The following is an 18042-nucleotide window of genomic DNA, read 5'->3' as shown; positions in this document are numbered from 1 at the left end:
CAGCCTGAAGGCTGCTGGAATCGGCGGAAACTGTCGGCTTTACTGGAGAGCCGACCGGATTTTTGTCAAGCACCCGCTGCTGCCCTCCTACCCTTGCTACCTTTACAGGCGCACTTCATCTCGACAGCCGACATTGATAGAGAACGCGGTGAGCTGGAGTCCATCAATTGAGTAGCTACCTAAGCCTCCTCACTAGACCTCTGAAATTCACAAAATGTGTAGCGTAAGCTTTATAAGACATTGGGTTGAATGTTATATAAGTGAGGTGGCGAAATTCAAACTGTAAATATAATTATAGTTATGCGAAAGTGTAGCTAGCGGCAACGTTTCACATTGTATTGAATGGGACGCGTATAGCTAGCTGGCCCTACCTAAAGACCTTAAAAATCTAAGTATCAAAAAATGCCTTTAAATCAAATTGGACACAACGGTTAGCTTTATAAGACATTGGGGTAGATGTTATATAAGTGGCATGACGAAATTCAAACCGTAACTAGAACTGCAAGCAGTTATCAATCAATCAATCAATCAATCAATCAATCAATTTATTTATATATAGCACGCTTAAAAACAACCATGGTTGACCAAGGTGCTTCACAGGTTAAAACACAACAAATTACTGCTCATACATTTTATACAACAATAAAACATGTGTAATATACAGTATACGAGGTATAGTGAAATTAAAATAAAATAAAAATTACCAGGAAAGTAACAAACCTAACTCAAAGGAAAAGCCAAAGAAAAGTAATGAGTTTTTAACAATGATTTAAAGCATTCCAGAGTTTGGCAGGTTCTGATATGGACTGGCAAGTTGTTCCACAAGTTAGGGGCAGCTACACTGAAGGCTCGATCACCTCTGGTTTTTAGTCTGCTTCTCGGTACATCCAAGAGGAGGAGATTAGCGGATCTTAGCACTCTAGCCGGGATATGAGCGTGCAGAAGCTATGTTAAATATAATGGAGCCAGGCCATTTAAGCATTTAAAAGTCAGTAGTAAAATTTTAAAATCGATCCTATAATGAACAGGGAGCCAGTAGAGGTGACGCAACACAGGTGTGATATGGTCCCTCTTCCTCTTTCCTGTCAAGAGACGTGCAGCCGCATTTTGGACTAACTGCAGACGCTGAAGCGAGGACTTATCTAAGCCCACGTACAACGAGTTACAGTAGTCAAGGCGAGAGGTTATAAGGGCATTTATCACCCTTTCCAGATCTTTAGGATGGAGATACGCCTTTACCTTGGCTATAGTTCTCAACTGGAAAAAACATGATCTGACAATGGCGGATATTTGTTTATCAAGCTTAAATGCACTATCTAACACAACACCAAGACTCCTCACAGTTGAACAACTGTTTGTAGCCAAGGGGCCAAGATAATTTAAATCAAGAGGTTTAGGGTTTCCAAATACTATGATCTCTGTCTTGTCTCCATTTAAATTTAGAAAGTTTAAATTCATCCATGTTTTAATGTCTTTCATACAATCAAACAGGGGCTGCAGATTTTTTACGTTCAGGGGCAAATAAATTTGAATGTCGTCTGCATAACAGTGAAAGGAGACCTCGTGCCTTTCAAAAATGGAGGCCAGGGGCAGCATATACAAAGAAAATAAAATGGGGCCTAAGACGGAACCTTGGGGGACACCACAGGTAAATGGAGCCGCTTCAGATAAAAAATCACCGAGTTGGACAGAGAAGCTCCTGTCAGTTAGATAAGATTGAAACCACCTTAGTGCAGTACCTTTGATTCCCACACAACTCTCCAAACGTGCCAGGAGAATTGAGTGGTCCATAGTGTCAAAGGCCGCTGTAAGGTCTAAAAGCACTAAGACAGCAGAGGCTCCTGAATCGGCAGTTAAAATAAAATCGTTAAAAACTCTCAACAATGCAGTTTCAGTGCTATGACGGGATCTAAAGCCGGACTGAAACTTTTCATAAATATTATTACTATTATTATTATTCTTATTTAGGTTAAACCTTCTGCATCTTACAGCTTTTGAATCTGGAATTTACAGGAGCATTTCTGATAACTGGCTCACAGTTTGAATGTAGACATCCAACACATTGGTCAGAGGGGCATCAGGTTTTGGTAGTCTTTGTATTTCCTGCTTTGTCAGCGAGCGCTGTAGCTGAACTTCAAGGACCACAACATCAGGCTGATGATAACCATTTGGTCCAGTCCAGTCAACTCCATACTCCATGACAACCTTTTAATGCAGAAACTGATTAAGTCATTGTGGTAATTATCAAATTAGTTTGTGGATGAGAGAGCTATAATGTTTATTTACCACAAATTACTGCTCCTTGTTTAATCCCAACATTATAGCAAGAAAAAAAAAAAAATTCTCCATTTAGTTCCTGGATATCAATCTAACTTACAATATTCTACTGATGGAGGTGTGCAGTACAGGACTTTTGAATGGTCTGTACCTGGATTAACAATTAAACACTGTAGTTGTACAATATCAGATGAGGTGGTTAGAATGTAGACATACTATGTAGGACATAGAAAAATAATAAATTCAAACCTGCATGGGGTCCTGCTGTGCCTTATGTTCATGGCGAGACCACAGCTGAAGTGGGGACTGATTTCCCTCAGTGCTCAGTCGGTGGCAGTTCCAGCCACGCTGGAAAACCTCAAGGTGCTTCTGAACGTGAGGCAGAAAGCACCAATGTAGAGCAAACACATGAACTTCTCGTCAGGATTTAGAAGCCCCTCTCTCTCAAGGTAGTTAAAGATGCTGTAGAAGAGATCAAGCACTCTGGTGTAAACATCTCTCCAGAGCCTCTCTATTCTTATGGGAAAAAGGAAAACTGCATTTCATTATGTAATTTGGTGCAGATTACTACGGTGGCCCTGAGAGGCCACAGCACGCAACAATAAGACAACACATGCAACCAAACCACAGCACGCAACAATAAGACATAACAACACATGCAAATAAACCACAGCACGCACTAATAAGACAACACATGCGACTAAACCACAGCACGCACTAATAAGACAACACATGCAAATAAACCACAGCACGCAACAATAAGACAACACATGCAAATAAACCACAGCACGCACTAATAAGACAACACATGCGACTAAACCACAGCACGCACTAATAAGACAACACATGCAAATAAACCACAGCAAGCACTAATAAGACAACACATGCGACTAAACCACAGCACACAACAATAAGACAACACATGCAAATAAACCACAGCAAGCACTAATAAGACAACACATGCAAATAAACCACAGCAAGCACTAATAAGACAACACATGCAAATAAACCACAGCACGCAACAATAAGACAACACATGCGACTAAACCACAGCACGCACTAATAAGACAACACATGCAAATAGCCCACACCACAACGGAAGTGTTTCCAGGGGACACTTTTAAGTGATGCACACGTGCCTCAACCATTGGCTTTCCGGTACATAGACAGAGCAGCAACAGGACAATTTTAACAATTTTGGCAATTTTATTCATCACTAAATTCACTTCTGAATACGTTTTAGGCGAGAAATTAACTCTTTAGATTTTGAATATAGGCAGTCTTGCGTAAATCGTTGCCGAATTGACAATTTGCTTCAAAGTTTTCGGAATTGAGAAGCTCCATAAAGTGACGCGACAGCCAGCATTTTGAGCTTTCTGCGTGCATGTCTACGCTGTATACAGCGGAAGTAAACCTACACCACTTTCTACAAGTGGCGTGTTATCTGTATGCATTTTGAGCGCCGTATACAGTAGACGGGTTGGGTTTAGGAAAGAACAACCGGTTGGGTTTAGTAACAGAAGAAAATGACGGTTGGGTTTAGGAAACGTTACACACGGGACACTATCCCCGGTCTCATGGGTGAAAGTTCTGTGTTGTTTGACTCATCCGCCACCCCGACCAACCTCCCTATGCGGATTTTCGCCCTTTCATACAACTCACTACAGCGTAAATTCACACGCAATCACAAGGTAATGTAGGTCAATGGAGGCCAAACGGCGTTGATAAAAAAGCGAGTATGCATCTTGATAACACGCCAATAATGGCCTACGAATTGGTGTGTCATACATATGTCACTTCCTGAGATCAGTCTGCCACCTGGGCCCTCAAGTGAGCAGATGGCATCTAGGGGCTGAGCCTGGGACGCCAGGTTTCACTGCTGAACACTCATTCAGTGGCGTTGTGGGCCTATCAGCGAAACATCAGTGAAAGAGGCATGGCCACTTGATAACCCAGAGGATGCCATCTCTTACTTGACCATCCCACAGAGTCTTTTAGCAGTTTGTCTCAAGTTTGCAAATAAGGGATATTTACATCTAGTCCTACAAAACAGATCACTATAATTCCATCCATAAGTAACACAATGACACAATGTATGACTATTTTCATCATAGATTTCATACACTTTCTGTAATAAAACCTCTAAAAGCAAAAATTCTATCAGATGGTGGACCCTGGGACAACATCTTATCAATTTGGGGGTCTGTGGTCTAATTTGTGTCAGTTTAGGGGTCCTTCCTCCATGAGAAGTTTAGGAACCTCCGGTTTATGTTATAAGTAGTCACCAGCTGCTCTTCTTCTGTGTTTCAGACTGTGTTTTATCTCCCGCTGCTCTGGATGAAGACCTGGTGGTCACCTTCTCCCGCCACGCTGAGGTGCTGCCTCATGCGCGCTACGACTGTCCCATACATACTTTTACGTGAGTAAATTGCCACGCATACTTTGTAAAATATTACTCCGTGCTTGTTGCCCCTCCATAAAAAGTAATCACTTCTCCTCTGTCCTGCTCAGGGCTACAGATTGTATGATCGACACTCCTGTGGCCGGTAACCAGCTCATGTGCGATCAGTGTTTCTGCTACATCTGCGACAAGCTGGCGTCATCGGTATGTGATGGCGTGGTTTATAAACCGTATACACGGCCTGATTAGCTTACCGTGGGGAATGATACACAGTGTAAACGCACACATCAAAACTCACTAAACATTAAAACAAAGTGGGTTGATTATTCTCCTTTTCCCATATTGTTTTTTTTAAAGATATTTCAGGCCTTTATTTGACAGGACAGCTGAAGACATAAAAGGGGAGAGAGAGGGGAATGACATGCAGCAAAGGGCCCCAGGTCGGAGTCGAACCCACGACCGCTGCTTCGAGTAGTAAACCTCTATATGGGCGCCCGCTCCACCAACTGAGCCATCCTGGCGTCCTTCCTTTTCCCATATTGTATGAGTGTTGTCAGATTCACAAAACAATGTTCAGCTTTCATTTTGCAGTGTAGTGTGAACTCTCCTGTGTGAACTGTGCACCGTCACCAAAAGCCACCAAAACACACACAGGCATTTTACAAGATCGATTGCTTTCATCACTTGTCGTCTTTAAAGTTAAAGAGGTGAAATGTTATAACTATAACAGTAAAACATATACAATACAGTGGCTTTTGTACAACTTCTTTTGTTGATGTTGACACTCATGGAGGTTTATACTAACCTTTCAGTCGAGTTATCTCTAAAGGAACATACTCTGTTCTCTAATACTGAAGCAGGTGTTTCCTTCCTTTACTGCAAACATTGTTTGGTTTTAGAACAGCCACTTAGCCAGCTGACTAACACATACAGAAATGTTGAGTATGCATTGTTGTTTTATGAGTAAAGAAAATGTAATCAAATTTTCCAATTCCAGCCATATCTGTTTGTTTTCAACACAAATGTGAACATTGTAAGCTTCACAAGGGTGATATTTCTAAATATGTATTGCAGGTCTTCTGTATTGAAATGTATTTATTGTCATATATTTGACATTTTGGAGCCTAAACAAAATAATTTTTTTCCCGTTCACTTTCATTTCCATATAACTTTATTTTGAAAAGGATAAAAAATAGATGGAATTTATTTATATATCTGTATTGTTCAATGTATGACCACACATGAGGACACAAATTCAGGAAAAGAGCATTATTAGTAGCTGTGCTCTGGACAAAATTAACACATTTATTTGTAGATAAAGATAATTTCAAGTTTTGTATTTGTTAAGATAGAAAAGAAACCTCACAGCTGCATTCATGTTGTCCTGTGTGTGTGTTTTCAGTGTTTAATGTGGAGTCAGACAGGTGTGTGTCACTGCAACAGCCACAAGAGGAGCAACTTCTGGAACCACCTGCGAGACTGCGTGCTGCTGGGAGGACTGAAGACATTCAATCTCACTCTGTCTGAAATGCTTCCAGTAACAATAACTTAATAGATGTGTCGGCATGCTGTCATTTATATTTAACACGTGTGAAATAACCAGTGTGATCCATGCTGTCATCACTTCATCATCATTCATCCCTCCTCTTCTCTGTCCAGAAAATGGATGACGAAATCGCCGCCCTCGTTGTTGACAACGGATCCGGTATGTGCAAAGCTGGCTTTGCAGGAGATGATGCTCCGCGTGCTGTTTTCCCCTCCATTGTTGGACGTCCCAGACATCAGGTACAGTTTCTTCATAAATGATATAAATTGATAAACTATGAATAACAAAGCTTGTAGAAACTGTCCTACATTTCTGTTCACTTTTGTCTTGATTTTAACTTGTTTTCCTGTTTTCTTTCAAAGGGTGTGATGGTTGGTATGGGCCAGAAAGATAGTTATGTTGGTGATGAGGCACAGAGCAAAAGGGGTATCCTGACCCTGAAGTACCCCATTGAGCATGGTATCGTCACCAACTGGGACGACATGGAGAAGATCTGGCATCACACCTTCTACAACGAGCTGAGAGTTGCCCCCGAGGAGCACCCCGTCCTGCTCACAGAGGCTCCCCTGAACCCCAAGGCCAACAGGGAAAAGATGACCCAGGTAACGAGGGCTTGACACACTGACCTTTCCTCTCAATCAGGAAACCCACTCCGCTCACCTGTAGGGCTCCGCAACGGGAAAATGTGTTGCCGCTCAGGCATCTCTTCTTCTGCTCAATCTGTCCATTTCCTCCTGCTCCTTCAATCTCCAGGTTTCTTCTATCCTGTGCTGATCTTTTCATCTCTGCGGATGCTTCAGGTGTCTATCTCGCTTCACTGTGATGCATCAGGAATGACTTGTTGCAGCATGGTTACTGCTGATTTCAAATTAGGCTTGTTTCAGACCGACAAGCATCTAACTTCACTGGTGTTTCTGCATGATGCAACCAATGACAGTAGAGCAGGTAGCTGCACTCATGTACAGTCAACGTGACCAAACTATAAAGTATAGGTCATTGTATTGATTGGTTTTCGTATGGTATTAATACTTAAAACAGGACTGTGTGCTGTGCTTTTCTCGAATCTGACTGTACTAACCCGTACTAGCTTACTTTGACTCACTGACTCATCTCTCGTCTTCTCTGTCCTCCAGATCATGTTCGAGACCTTCAACACCCCTGCCATGTATGTGGCCATCCAGGCTGTGCTGTCCCTGTATGCCTCTGGTCGTACCACTGGTATTGTCATGGACTCTGGTGATGGTGTGACCCACACAGTGCCCATCTATGAAGGCTACGCCCTGCCCCATGCCATCCTCAGGTTGGACCTGGCTGGCAGAGACCTCTGACTACCAGACTATCCTCACTGAAGAGGCTTAGCTTCACCACCACAGGTTGGCACACAAAAAAAACATGCTGATAATTGAAGCAAGGGAAAACTGACGGGGGGGGGGGAAACAAACTGGATCTGACTATAAAATGTCTTTTTGTTTTACAGCTGAGCGTGAGATTGTGCGTGACATTAAGGAGAAGCTGTGTTATGTTGCACTGGACTTTGAGCAAGAAATGGGCACTGCTGCCTCCTCTTCATCCCTGGAGAAGAGCTACGAGCTGCCTGACGGACAGGTCATCACCATTGGAAATGAGAGGTTCCGTTGCCCCGAGGCCCTCTTCCAGCCTTCTTTCCTTGGTAAGAAATATATTTCAATCAGTGCACTAGTTGAAATATACTTATGGACTGAGTTTGATAACAAACACATAGAGGGAGTTAACAGTTAGGAAGCATACGGTAAGACGTGAGTAGTTTTTAAAGCATGTGGAACACAAACTTACAGTCTACTTTACACCCTCTCACAGGTATGGAGTCTTGCGGTATTCATGAAACTACCTTCAACAGCATCATGAAGTGTGACGTGGACATCCGTAAGGACCTGTACGCCAACACTGTGCTCTCTGGAGGTACCACCATGTACCCTGGCATCGCTGACCGTATGCAGAAGGAAATTACTGCCCTGGCACCCACCACCATGAAGATCAAGGTATATCTCATTCTCATTACTGTGACTCCCATCCTCCCTGGGGCAGTGATTCAAAAATGTTTCAAGAAAGCTCTTTACCTCTACTGCCACTCAGTGGCCAAACATGCAATATAGCAGCTCTCTGCTCATCTTCTAGCTTCTCCTACATTTAACTGTAGACTTGAAATATCTGCAGGATTTCAGTGCATTTGCCAATAGATGTTGATTTGACATATTTTAACTGTTTATTTTATGTTTTTCTGCAGATCATTGCTCCCCCAGAGAGGAAGTACTCTGTATGGATCGGTGGCTCCATCCTGGCTTCCCTGTCCACCTTCCAGCAGATGTGGATCAGCAAGCAGGAGTACGATGAATCCGGCCCCAGCATTGTTTGTAGAAAGTGCTTTTAAACAACTTGCAAGTTTACTTGCGTAAAATAAATATCTCTATAGATAGACCTCAAGGAAACTTAAAGTAAAAGTATTAGAATGTGGAAATATGTATATATGTAGAAATACAGAAGTATTTCTGCTCTCAGCAGCTACATTTGTGAAAAGCTTCAAAAGTAAAAGTACTCATTAGGCAGCAGAATGACCCGTCAGCGTGATATTACATTATTGGATGATGATTATTATTATTATTATTATAATAATAATTATTATTATTATTATGTATGCATTACTGTGTAAGCAGCATTTTATGTTGTAGTATCTGGTCATACATTTAGCTAATTAACAGTTTTTTATCCAACTGATAGTTTAAACTATAACAATCTATAATGCATCATACTTAATAAACAGCATATATTTTGTTTTTGTATAACATGAATCTTGAACCTACTACTTAACTACTAACTGTCGCTGTTAGATAAATGTAGTGAAGTACAAATGACAGTATTTGCCTCTGAAATGTAGTGGAGTAAAAGTAAAGTACAGGTGTCTGTATTATACTTAAGTACAGTACTTGATTAAATGTAATTGGCTACTTTCACTACTGGTTTTAATATACTTTTCAGATTCTTTATGAAAAACAGATATACATACTTTTGGCCAAACTTGGCATAAATCAAATTTAGCAAATATTTTTGTTATATTTTGTAGATATATATTTACTGTTTGGGTTCTTAAATTTCACGGAAAAATAAACCAACAAGCATATGCAGACACAGAGAGCTTTATTTATTTCTAAATGCTGGTTTATTCATTTTTCAATATAACACATGACCAAACTATAAACTAGTTCTGTAGTTTTGCAATACTGTTATACAAGATTACTATCCAAAGTGAATTGGCCCCTTTGATTAAAATGTTAATTCCGCTGTTAAAAAAGGAAGTAAATATGGAGCCAATATGTGGGGACATATGTTAAGCAAGGTTGTCTGCTTTTGAAACAAAGAACGGTGTGTAAGTATGGTGACAAAACAAGTCCCGCTCTTGTCAAATTTTCACAAAACCTGTGATGAATATTTATTACTGGGAAATGACACAGTGAAAATATTATCCTGCAGCAGTTATGACTTCTTAGTAGTCCCTTCTACAAAGTCATTGATAAGATCTGATTTATGATTACTTATCCTATTTAGTTGTCCACAGGATGGTACTATGGCAAAAAGTTTCACAATGAAGTGATACTCTACCTAAATTCTTATCTTTACACTCACAGGTCACTTAATCAGTAAGAAATATTAAAAAAAATACTGTTAAGTATACAGTATAACAATAGAATCTACAAATTTACAAAAGATAATAACAATATAATAACAATAACAAAGAGAGGGAAGGAATAGTGCAATGTCTGAGATTTAAGATTTAAATATAAATCTAGTGCAAGGCAGTTCAGTGCAATGGTAATATATTAATAACAGTATTGGAATTTGAAGATTGAAATATACATGAGGTAGATGAGCAGAACAGTGAGGATTGACTGTGGGGTGGGGGCTATTTCTGAGTGTTCAACAGAGTGACTGCTTGGGGGAAGAAACTGTCTTTGTGTCGGCTGGTTTTGGCGAACAGTGCCCTGTATCGCCTACCAGAGGGAAGGAGGTTGAACAGTTTGTGACCAGGATGTGAGGGGTCTGCAGAAATCTTTTGCTTCCCTTTTCCTGACCCTGGACCGGTACAGGTCCTGGATGGAGCGAAGGTCAGCTCCCATGATCCTCTCTGCAGCCCTAATTGTCCGTTGCAGTCTGGCCCTGTCCCTTTTGGTGGCTGACCCAAACCAGGCAGTGATGGAGGTGCAGATGACCGACTGAATGAATGATGGCTGAGTAGAAAGTGGTCAGCAGCTCCTTGGGCAGATTAAACTTCCATAGCAAACTTCAGGAGTTTTACAGACGGGTTCTTTGAGGTGCAGTCATTAGTGGAGAGGGAGAAGAGCAGCGGGGAGAGGACACACCCCTGTGGTGCGCCAGTGCTTATGGACCGGGTTTTGGATGAGATGCTCCCCAGTCTGACATGCTGCTGCCTGTCAATCAGGAAGCTGATGATCCATTGACGGGTGGTGGCAGGCACTGAGAACTGGGTGAACTTTTAGGAGTTCAGGGATGATGGTGTTGAACCCTGAGCTGAAGTCCACTAACAGGATCCTGGCATACATCCCTGGGGAGTCGAGGTGGTGCAGGATGTATTGCAGTCCCATATTGACAGCATCATCTGCCGACCTGTTTGCCCTGTAGGCAAACTGCAGGGAGTCCAGCAGGGGTCCGGTTATGTCCTTCAGGTGGCTCAACACCAGTCTTTCAAAGGATTTCATGATGACAGACCTGTAGTCATTTAATCCTATGATGGAGGGTTTTTTGGGGACTAGGATGATGGTGGACTGGGATAATGGTTTCCTCATGTTCTCTCAATGGACCAAAAGTATTTCAATTTCCTTAGAAACTTATCAACTCCTGCGTGACATTCAGCCAACAGTTAACTGAAGAGACATTGATGTGTGGAAGACTTGACTTCCTATTGTAGTAAAAGCACAGGTTTTATTAACACTAATGATGCTTTTGTTCTGCTCAAGTGTCCTAGTGAGCCATGACGTGTGACAATACCAGGGCCCTGAAACTGAAGCAGTCAATTCAGCCATTTTATTTACACTTGTGCTTTTTCTGGTGAGAAATGTCAAAATGTATGAAATTGAATCTTGTGTGAGACATGTGTCCAACTTCTTTTGTGTGTGCATTTATTATTGTAAAGTGTCATGTGTTGTAAAGAAAAGAGCACGATGTAGGGTGCATGGGTAGCTCACCTGGTAGAGCAGGCACCCATCTCTCTCTCTCGCCATCTATAAATAAAAAAATGATCCCCACCCCCCCCAAAAAAAAAAACCTTTAAATAAAATAAAGACAATAAAATGAATTATTTTTTAACAAAGATTAAAATGTGTGATACAATAAAAATCCTGGGATGATCAATATGAATTTCTTTTAATATTTGTGAGCCAAGCTGAATAAACACCAAGTACACAGACCAGAATTTTAGACATGTGCGCTTTATTAAGTTGTTGTGTACACCAGAGGCTTGAAGCCCCATGCACAAACCTTCATACAAGGTAGAAGTTTTGTCTTTTGCATAATGACAAAAACAAACTGGACCAAGTATCATTTAAGGCTGAAAGTACAAAAACAAAAGATTACATAATTTACATAAGCAATACTACACGTCTGTTGGGCAGTGGGCCCAACCAGAGAATAAACCTTCATAGAGGCAAATAAGGTGGTGAACAAACACATCTGAAATGACCTACACAAACACGACAATGGACATATTCCTCACACATTCACACCGCCTGGGACGCTCTGTACTTCCTGCAGAGTTTCTCCCCATCAGGGGGCATGGTGCTATAGCCATAGTGATGAGGGAAAATGGGAAGTGTTGTGGGCTCAGCATACACCAGTGTGTTGGTGTAGGCATGTATGCAGAGCCAGTCGTTTGGGTTTGTAGCAGTGTGTGTTTTGGGGAAGCGGACTGACAAGTCTTTTAGAAGCACTTCCTGTGGACAATGCTGGGGCCGGATTCATCGTACTCCTGCTTGCTGATCCACATCTGCTGGAAGGTGGACAGGGAAGCCAGGATGGAGCCACCGATCCATACAGAGTACTTCCTCTCTGGGGGAGCAATGATCTGCAGAAAAACATAAAATAAACAGTTAAAATATGTCAAATCAACATCTATTGGCAAATGCACTGAAATCCTGCAGATATTTCAAGTCTACAGTTAAATGTAGGAGAAGCTAGAAGATGAGCAGAGAGCCGCTATATTGCATGTTTGGCCACTGAGTGGCAGTAGAGGTAAAGAGCTTTCTGGAAACATTTTTTGAATCACTGCCCCAGGGAGGATGGGAGTCACAGTAATGAGAATGAGATATACCTTGATCTTCATGGTGGTGGGTGCCAGGGCAGTAATTTCCTTCTGCATACGGTCAGCGATGCCAGGGTACATGGTGGTACCTCCAGAGAGCACAGTGTTGGCGTACAGGTCCTTACGGATGTCCACGTCACACTTCATGATGCTGTTGAAGGTAGTTTCATGAATACCGCAAGACTCCATACCTGTGAGAGGGTGTAAAGTAGACTGTAAGTTTGTGTTCCACATGCTTTAAAAACTACTCACGTCTTACCGTATGCTTCCTAACTGTTAACTCCCTCTATGTGTTTGTTATCAAACTCAGTCCATAAGTATATTTCAACTAGTGCACTGATTGAAATATATTTCTTACCAAGGAAAGAAGGCTGGAAGAGGGCCTCGGGGCAACGGAACCTCTCATTTCCAATGGTGATGACCTGTCCGTCAGGCAGCTCGTAGCTCTTCTCCAGGGATGAAGAGGAGGCAGCAGTGCCCATTTCTTGCTCAAAGTCCAGTGCAACATAACACAGCTTCTCCTTAATGTCACGCACAATCTCACGCTCAGCTGTAAAACAAAAAGACATTTTATAGTCAGATACAGTTTTGTTTTTTTTCCGTCAGTTTTCCGTTGCTTCAATTATCAGCATGTTTTTTTTGTGTGCCAACCTGTGGTGGTGAAGCTGTAACCCCTCTCAGTCAGGATCTTCATGAGGTAGTCTGTGAGGTCTCTGCCAGCCAGGTCCAACCTGAGGATGGCATGGGGCAGGGCGTAGCCTTCATAGATGGGCACTGTGTGGGTCACACCATCACCAGAGTCCATGACAATACCAGTGGTACGACCAGAGGCATACAGGGACAGCACAGCCTGGATGGCCACATACATGGCAGGGGTGTTGAAGGTCTCGAACATGATCTGGAGGACAGAGAAGACGAGAGATGAGTCAGTGAGTCAAAGTAAGCTAGTAACGGGGTTAGTACAGTCAGATTCGAGAAAAGCACAGCACACAGGCCTGTTTTAAGTATTAATACCATACGAAAACCAATCAATACAATGACCTATACTTTATAGTTTGGTCACGTTGACTGTACATGAGTGCAGCTACCTGCTCTACTGTCATTGGTTGCATCATGCAGAAACACCAGTGAAGTTAGATGCTTGTCGGTCTGAAACAAGCCTAATTTGAAATCAGCAGTAACCATGCTGCAACAAGTCATTCCTGATGAATCACAGTGAAGCGAGATAGACACCTGAAGCATCCGCAGAGACGAAAAGATCAGCACAGGATAGAAGAAACCTGGAGATTGAAGGAGCAGGAGGAAATGGACAGATTGAGCAGAAGAAGAGATGCCTGAGCGGCAACACATTTTCCCGTTGCGGAGCCCTACAGGTGAGCGGAGTGGGTTTCCTGATTGAGAGGAAAGGTCAGTGTGTCAAGCCCTCGTTACCTGGGTCATCTTTTTTCCTTTGTTGGACTAGGGTTAGACCACTGTGAGCAGGGCGGGGGCCGGCGCCCCCCCCCCCCCGCGTGTGACGATAAGATGACACATGCTGGATGGGGTACTTCAGGGTCAGGATACCCCCCTTTTGCTCTGTGCCTCATCACCAACATAGCTATCTTTCTGGCCCATACCAACCATCACACCCTTTGAAAGAAAACAGGAAAACAAGTTAAAATCAAGACAAAAGTGAACAGAAATGTAGGACAGTTTCTACAAGCTTTGTTATTCATAGTTTATCAATTTATATAAATTATGAAGAAATTTTACCTGATGTCTGGGACGTCCAACAATGGAGGGGAACACAGCACGCGGAGCATCATCTCCTGCAAAGCCAGCTTTGCACATACCGGATCCGTTGTCAACAACGAGGGCGGCGATTTCGTCATCCATTTTCTGGACAGAGAAGAGGAGGGATGAAAAAGGGGGAGAACTGTTTAAAACTGATGCTCTGTGACAGTTGTGCGTTACATCTGGCAAACATCCACTAGGTTAGAGCCTTGTCATTCTGAAGACCGGACGCTGGATGTCGCAGTGGCGCAGGTCCCAGTCCAATTCCAGAGCTGAGAAACAAAGGCGGTTTCTCCCACTGTCTGGCCATGGCCATATAAGGCAAAAGTGAGAGCAGCTTAGGAGACGGCGGCAGCCTGGCCCGTGAAGCCGCCCAATGTGTCGTTAAACCTCAAATTACACCGATACCGGCCACTCCCTTCACCGGAGTCATAACTGAATTAAGCATCCACACATCTCTAACACCCGCTTTAATACAGCAGTTTAACAGTTGAGATGGATGAACTTCCATCCGCTGTCATGTCAGTCATCAGGTGTACCGTTGTCGTGAGTCGTGACCACCATAGTTACAAGGTTAGGCTATGTGAAAACCAACTTCTAACGTTACCTGACATTTGTTAGATGTCACGTTAACGGTGGTCAAATGACTTCGTAGCTGTAGCCTAATGTCACAGCCACCGACTTGCAATTTGAGTTAACACCAAGTATTTTAAATTCAATCCGTCTAATCTGCAATCATGTGCCTGTGAAATCGGAGACACCGAACCCGGGGACGAGCCAAAGCAGATGCTTACATGTAAACGAGAAGGTCAAGCTTTTTGAACGCAGTCTGATTTGTTAAACTGATGAAGTGATGACAGCACGGATCACAGTGGTTATTTCACACCATGTGTTAAATATAAATGACAGCATGGCGACACATCTATTACGTTATTGTTACTGGAAGCAGCCCTTTAAACTGTAACGGTGCTAGTCAGAAACCGAATGAATGGCAGGCTAACGTTACGTGATCGAGGAAATTTAAATTAGCAGCTCCAAAGGTTGCTTCAACTTGATGGAAGTCACACAGAAAACCTCACATCATAACTTAACGTTACGTTAACATCCCGAATAAATTCAGTTTGGTGGCTAAACATTACGTTCACATTTTGTTAAAGAAATGCATTTAAACTGTAACCAAAAAAAACCCCAAAACTTTCATCTTTTTTCAGCAGTTGTCTTACCTGTTTGAGGGAGGGTTATCGGCTTAGGAGGGCTGTGACTGAGCGCTACACTCCGGTAGGATGTCTGAGCTTGACTGCAATGGAGGCCAATAAATTGCAGGGTTTTATCACAGCTCGCGCTGCATCCCCTCTCCATATAAGGAAAACTTTCTGCACGGCGTCCTCTGATTGGTCCAGTCGCATCCACTGGGTGTGGCGCATGCAGATACAGTCCTGCGCTCTGTCAAGTCGGAGGGGACAGGCAACACAACAAATAACCTATATAGGCTACTATCAATACTGTCAATATGGGGTTGTTCAGTGTTCAATTAAACACTTTTTTATATCATTCATCATCTGTATCATCTGTATGATGATCACAATGGGGGTGATACACAAGTGTGATGGGCTACACAATAAATCTCAGAACTCTGGCTGCAAATCACAGTCTTCTTGAGTACGAAACAAGTTGAAATAGGCTATGAGCTTTTTTTGTAATTTTAATATTGCTACATTGAGCTAATGTGCACATTTTGATGCAAATCAGTCAATCCTATTGTTGATTTAATCCCTGACATCATCCACATTGGCAAGGGCCCCCCATTTTCTCAGTGATTACACAAACTTTTAACCACATTTGATTAACATACCCATGCTATTGTCTTATGTTCTTTATTTGTGCATAGGAGGAAAAGTGCGGGACACAGACAAAAAGGTCCACGATAAATTTAAAGTGAAGCACAAAAACAACAGAACTGAATTGCACTGTGCTAATGCATTTGCAAAGTCAAGGCAGATACTCGTGGAAATTCAAGGCAGATACTTGTGGTTAGTTGTGCCAGGACATGGGGTGGTTACAATCTCAGGGTCACTGACAGCACTGTTAACACCCTGATTAACACATCGGCCCTGGCATACCAGTTTCTCTCTCTCTCACTCTCACACACACACACACACACACACACACACACACACACACACACACACACACACGCAGAGCGACAGTGAATCTCTTATCTCTCATCACTTGTAATGTTTATGTGAGTGGAGGGGGCAGATTAACCTTGCTTGACAGGTGTCTCATTTCCAGAACATACCTATATTTGGTGTCAAATTGAACTGTGAGGCATACTGTGAAATTAGTATTGAGTAATCTGACTCACTTTGATATGCATAGACACACCTGCTCATTGACACACACTCATTGACACACACAAATATGTAACGCAAGGCTTGAGGTCCAACCTGAAATACTGTTTTAGACAATCTATTTTCACGATAGCACACTTCGAAGTCTTTATGCAAAGCTCATTTTATAAACTTAAGTTGGAGGTGCTGTTTTAACTCAATAAGGGCACCAGACAAAGACTCATAAACTTGCAGTAGGAATTCACACTGGCTCTATGTGTTCCTAATAAGGATATATGGGAGCTGGCTCACCAAACGAGACAGGAAGTAGGTTTCACAGTGCTTCACTTCTGCAGATGCACACGGGAAGTGACCACACAGAGACACTAAGGATAGAAGGGGGGGTGAATGAGCTGATCAGGGAATTAGCTTTTCAGAGTGGCATTATCCTGCTCTAGACAGACACTAAACACACACACACACACACACACACACACCAAATAGACACAAGGCAGGACAACCATCCCTTTAAGAGTTCCTTTGGATGACGTCCATATAAGGAGATGTTGGAGCTAGTCACATGGGAGGGAAGAATGCACTGCTCATGTCATGTGACCAGTCTGAGGAAATGAATGAATCTCCCTTTTTAAGGCTGCGCGTGCCCTGTGTGTATGTGTGCGTGTGGATGTTATATCCTTCACTAGTACCCACAGAATAAGTATCACCGAATTTTATACTCAAACTCCTCACTTACAGACATTTCTCAACGTTTCCTGACACTCACTTCATTACTAGGTACCGTGCGTGACTCATGCATGCATTACAACATGCACGGATATGTACACACTCCCTGCATTGCTCACTCACACAGTCAGAGAAGTTCACAGGCCTGGCTCTTGGCTCTAAGACCGTATTTGGAAGAAGCTAGCAGGTAGCTTTTGTCCACTTTTCACTCATCCCCATCTCTAGAGTCTAGCGCTCTCTCTCTCTCCCTTGAACACACATTCACTCTCTTCCTTTATTCGCCACATTTCCCCTCTCTCTGAATCAATCACTCCCTTATTCCTTTTCCCAGGACAGGGACAATTATAGGAGTGCAATACAGTGTAAATATTAGCCTATTGCACTCTGTAACAGTCTTTCCCAGTCATTTATGGCATCACATTCCAGCTAAGGTTCATACACAGCATTGAGAGGAGGTGTGGCTTGTGTGTGCTCAAGTAAGACCGAGAGAGGAAGAAGGTATGTGAAATACTCTTTGAAATGTAATATTAGAAGATACTAATTTAAAGAGAGAAATTCCCCTAAAAACTCCAGTCTAGTGAACACATCACACCAATTCTGTCTTTGCACTGGAGTTGAGTGTGTC

The 18042-nt window shown here is 42.5% G+C and overlaps 1 protein-coding gene and 1 pseudogene across 1 annotated transcript; one reads left to right on the top strand and one right to left on the bottom strand.

Moving 5' to 3' along the window:
* Window positions 1–4608: 4608 nt before the first annotated feature.
* On the top strand, window positions 4609–8646 carry LOC120568218 (annotated as a pseudogene).
* A 3035-nt stretch (window positions 8647–11681) lies between these two features.
* On the bottom strand, window positions 11682–13960 carry LOC120568226 (actin, muscle). Its single transcript, XM_039815595.1, has 5 exons — window positions 13804–13960; window positions 13222–13468; window positions 12929–13120; window positions 12580–12761; window positions 11682–12333 (listed from the first exon to the last, which is right to left on the bottom strand). Exons 1-5 carry the CDS (start codon window positions 13918–13920, stop codon window positions 12190–12192), a joined length of 882 nt encoding a protein of 293 aa, XP_039671529.1. The 5' UTR covers window positions 13921–13960; the 3' UTR covers window positions 11682–12189.
* Window positions 13961–18042: the final 4082 nt, after the last annotated feature.

Source organism: Perca fluviatilis, chromosome 1, assembly GCF_010015445.1.
Source record: "Perca fluviatilis chromosome 1, GENO_Pfluv_1.0, whole genome shotgun sequence".
In the NCBI taxonomy this organism is placed as follows: domain Eukaryota; kingdom Metazoa; phylum Chordata; class Actinopteri; order Perciformes; family Percidae; genus Perca; species Perca fluviatilis.
This window is presented reverse-complemented; position numbering and strand designations above follow the sequence as displayed.

Excerpts from the sequence above, each read along its gene's own strand:
- LOC120568226 (XM_039815595.1), bottom strand. The coding sequence starts at position 13,920 with ATGTGTTGCCGCTCAGGCATCTCTTCTTCTGCTCAATCTGTCCATTTC. Across the intron at positions 13,469-13,803 it reads CGTCTCTGCGGATGCTTCAG|ATCATGTTCGAGACCTTCAA; the intron begins GTGTCTATCTCG and ends TCTGTCCTCCAG. Across the intron at positions 12,334-12,579 it reads CCACCACCATGAAGATCAAG|ATCATTGCTCCCCCAGAGAG; the intron begins GTATATCTCATT and ends GTTTTTCTGCAG.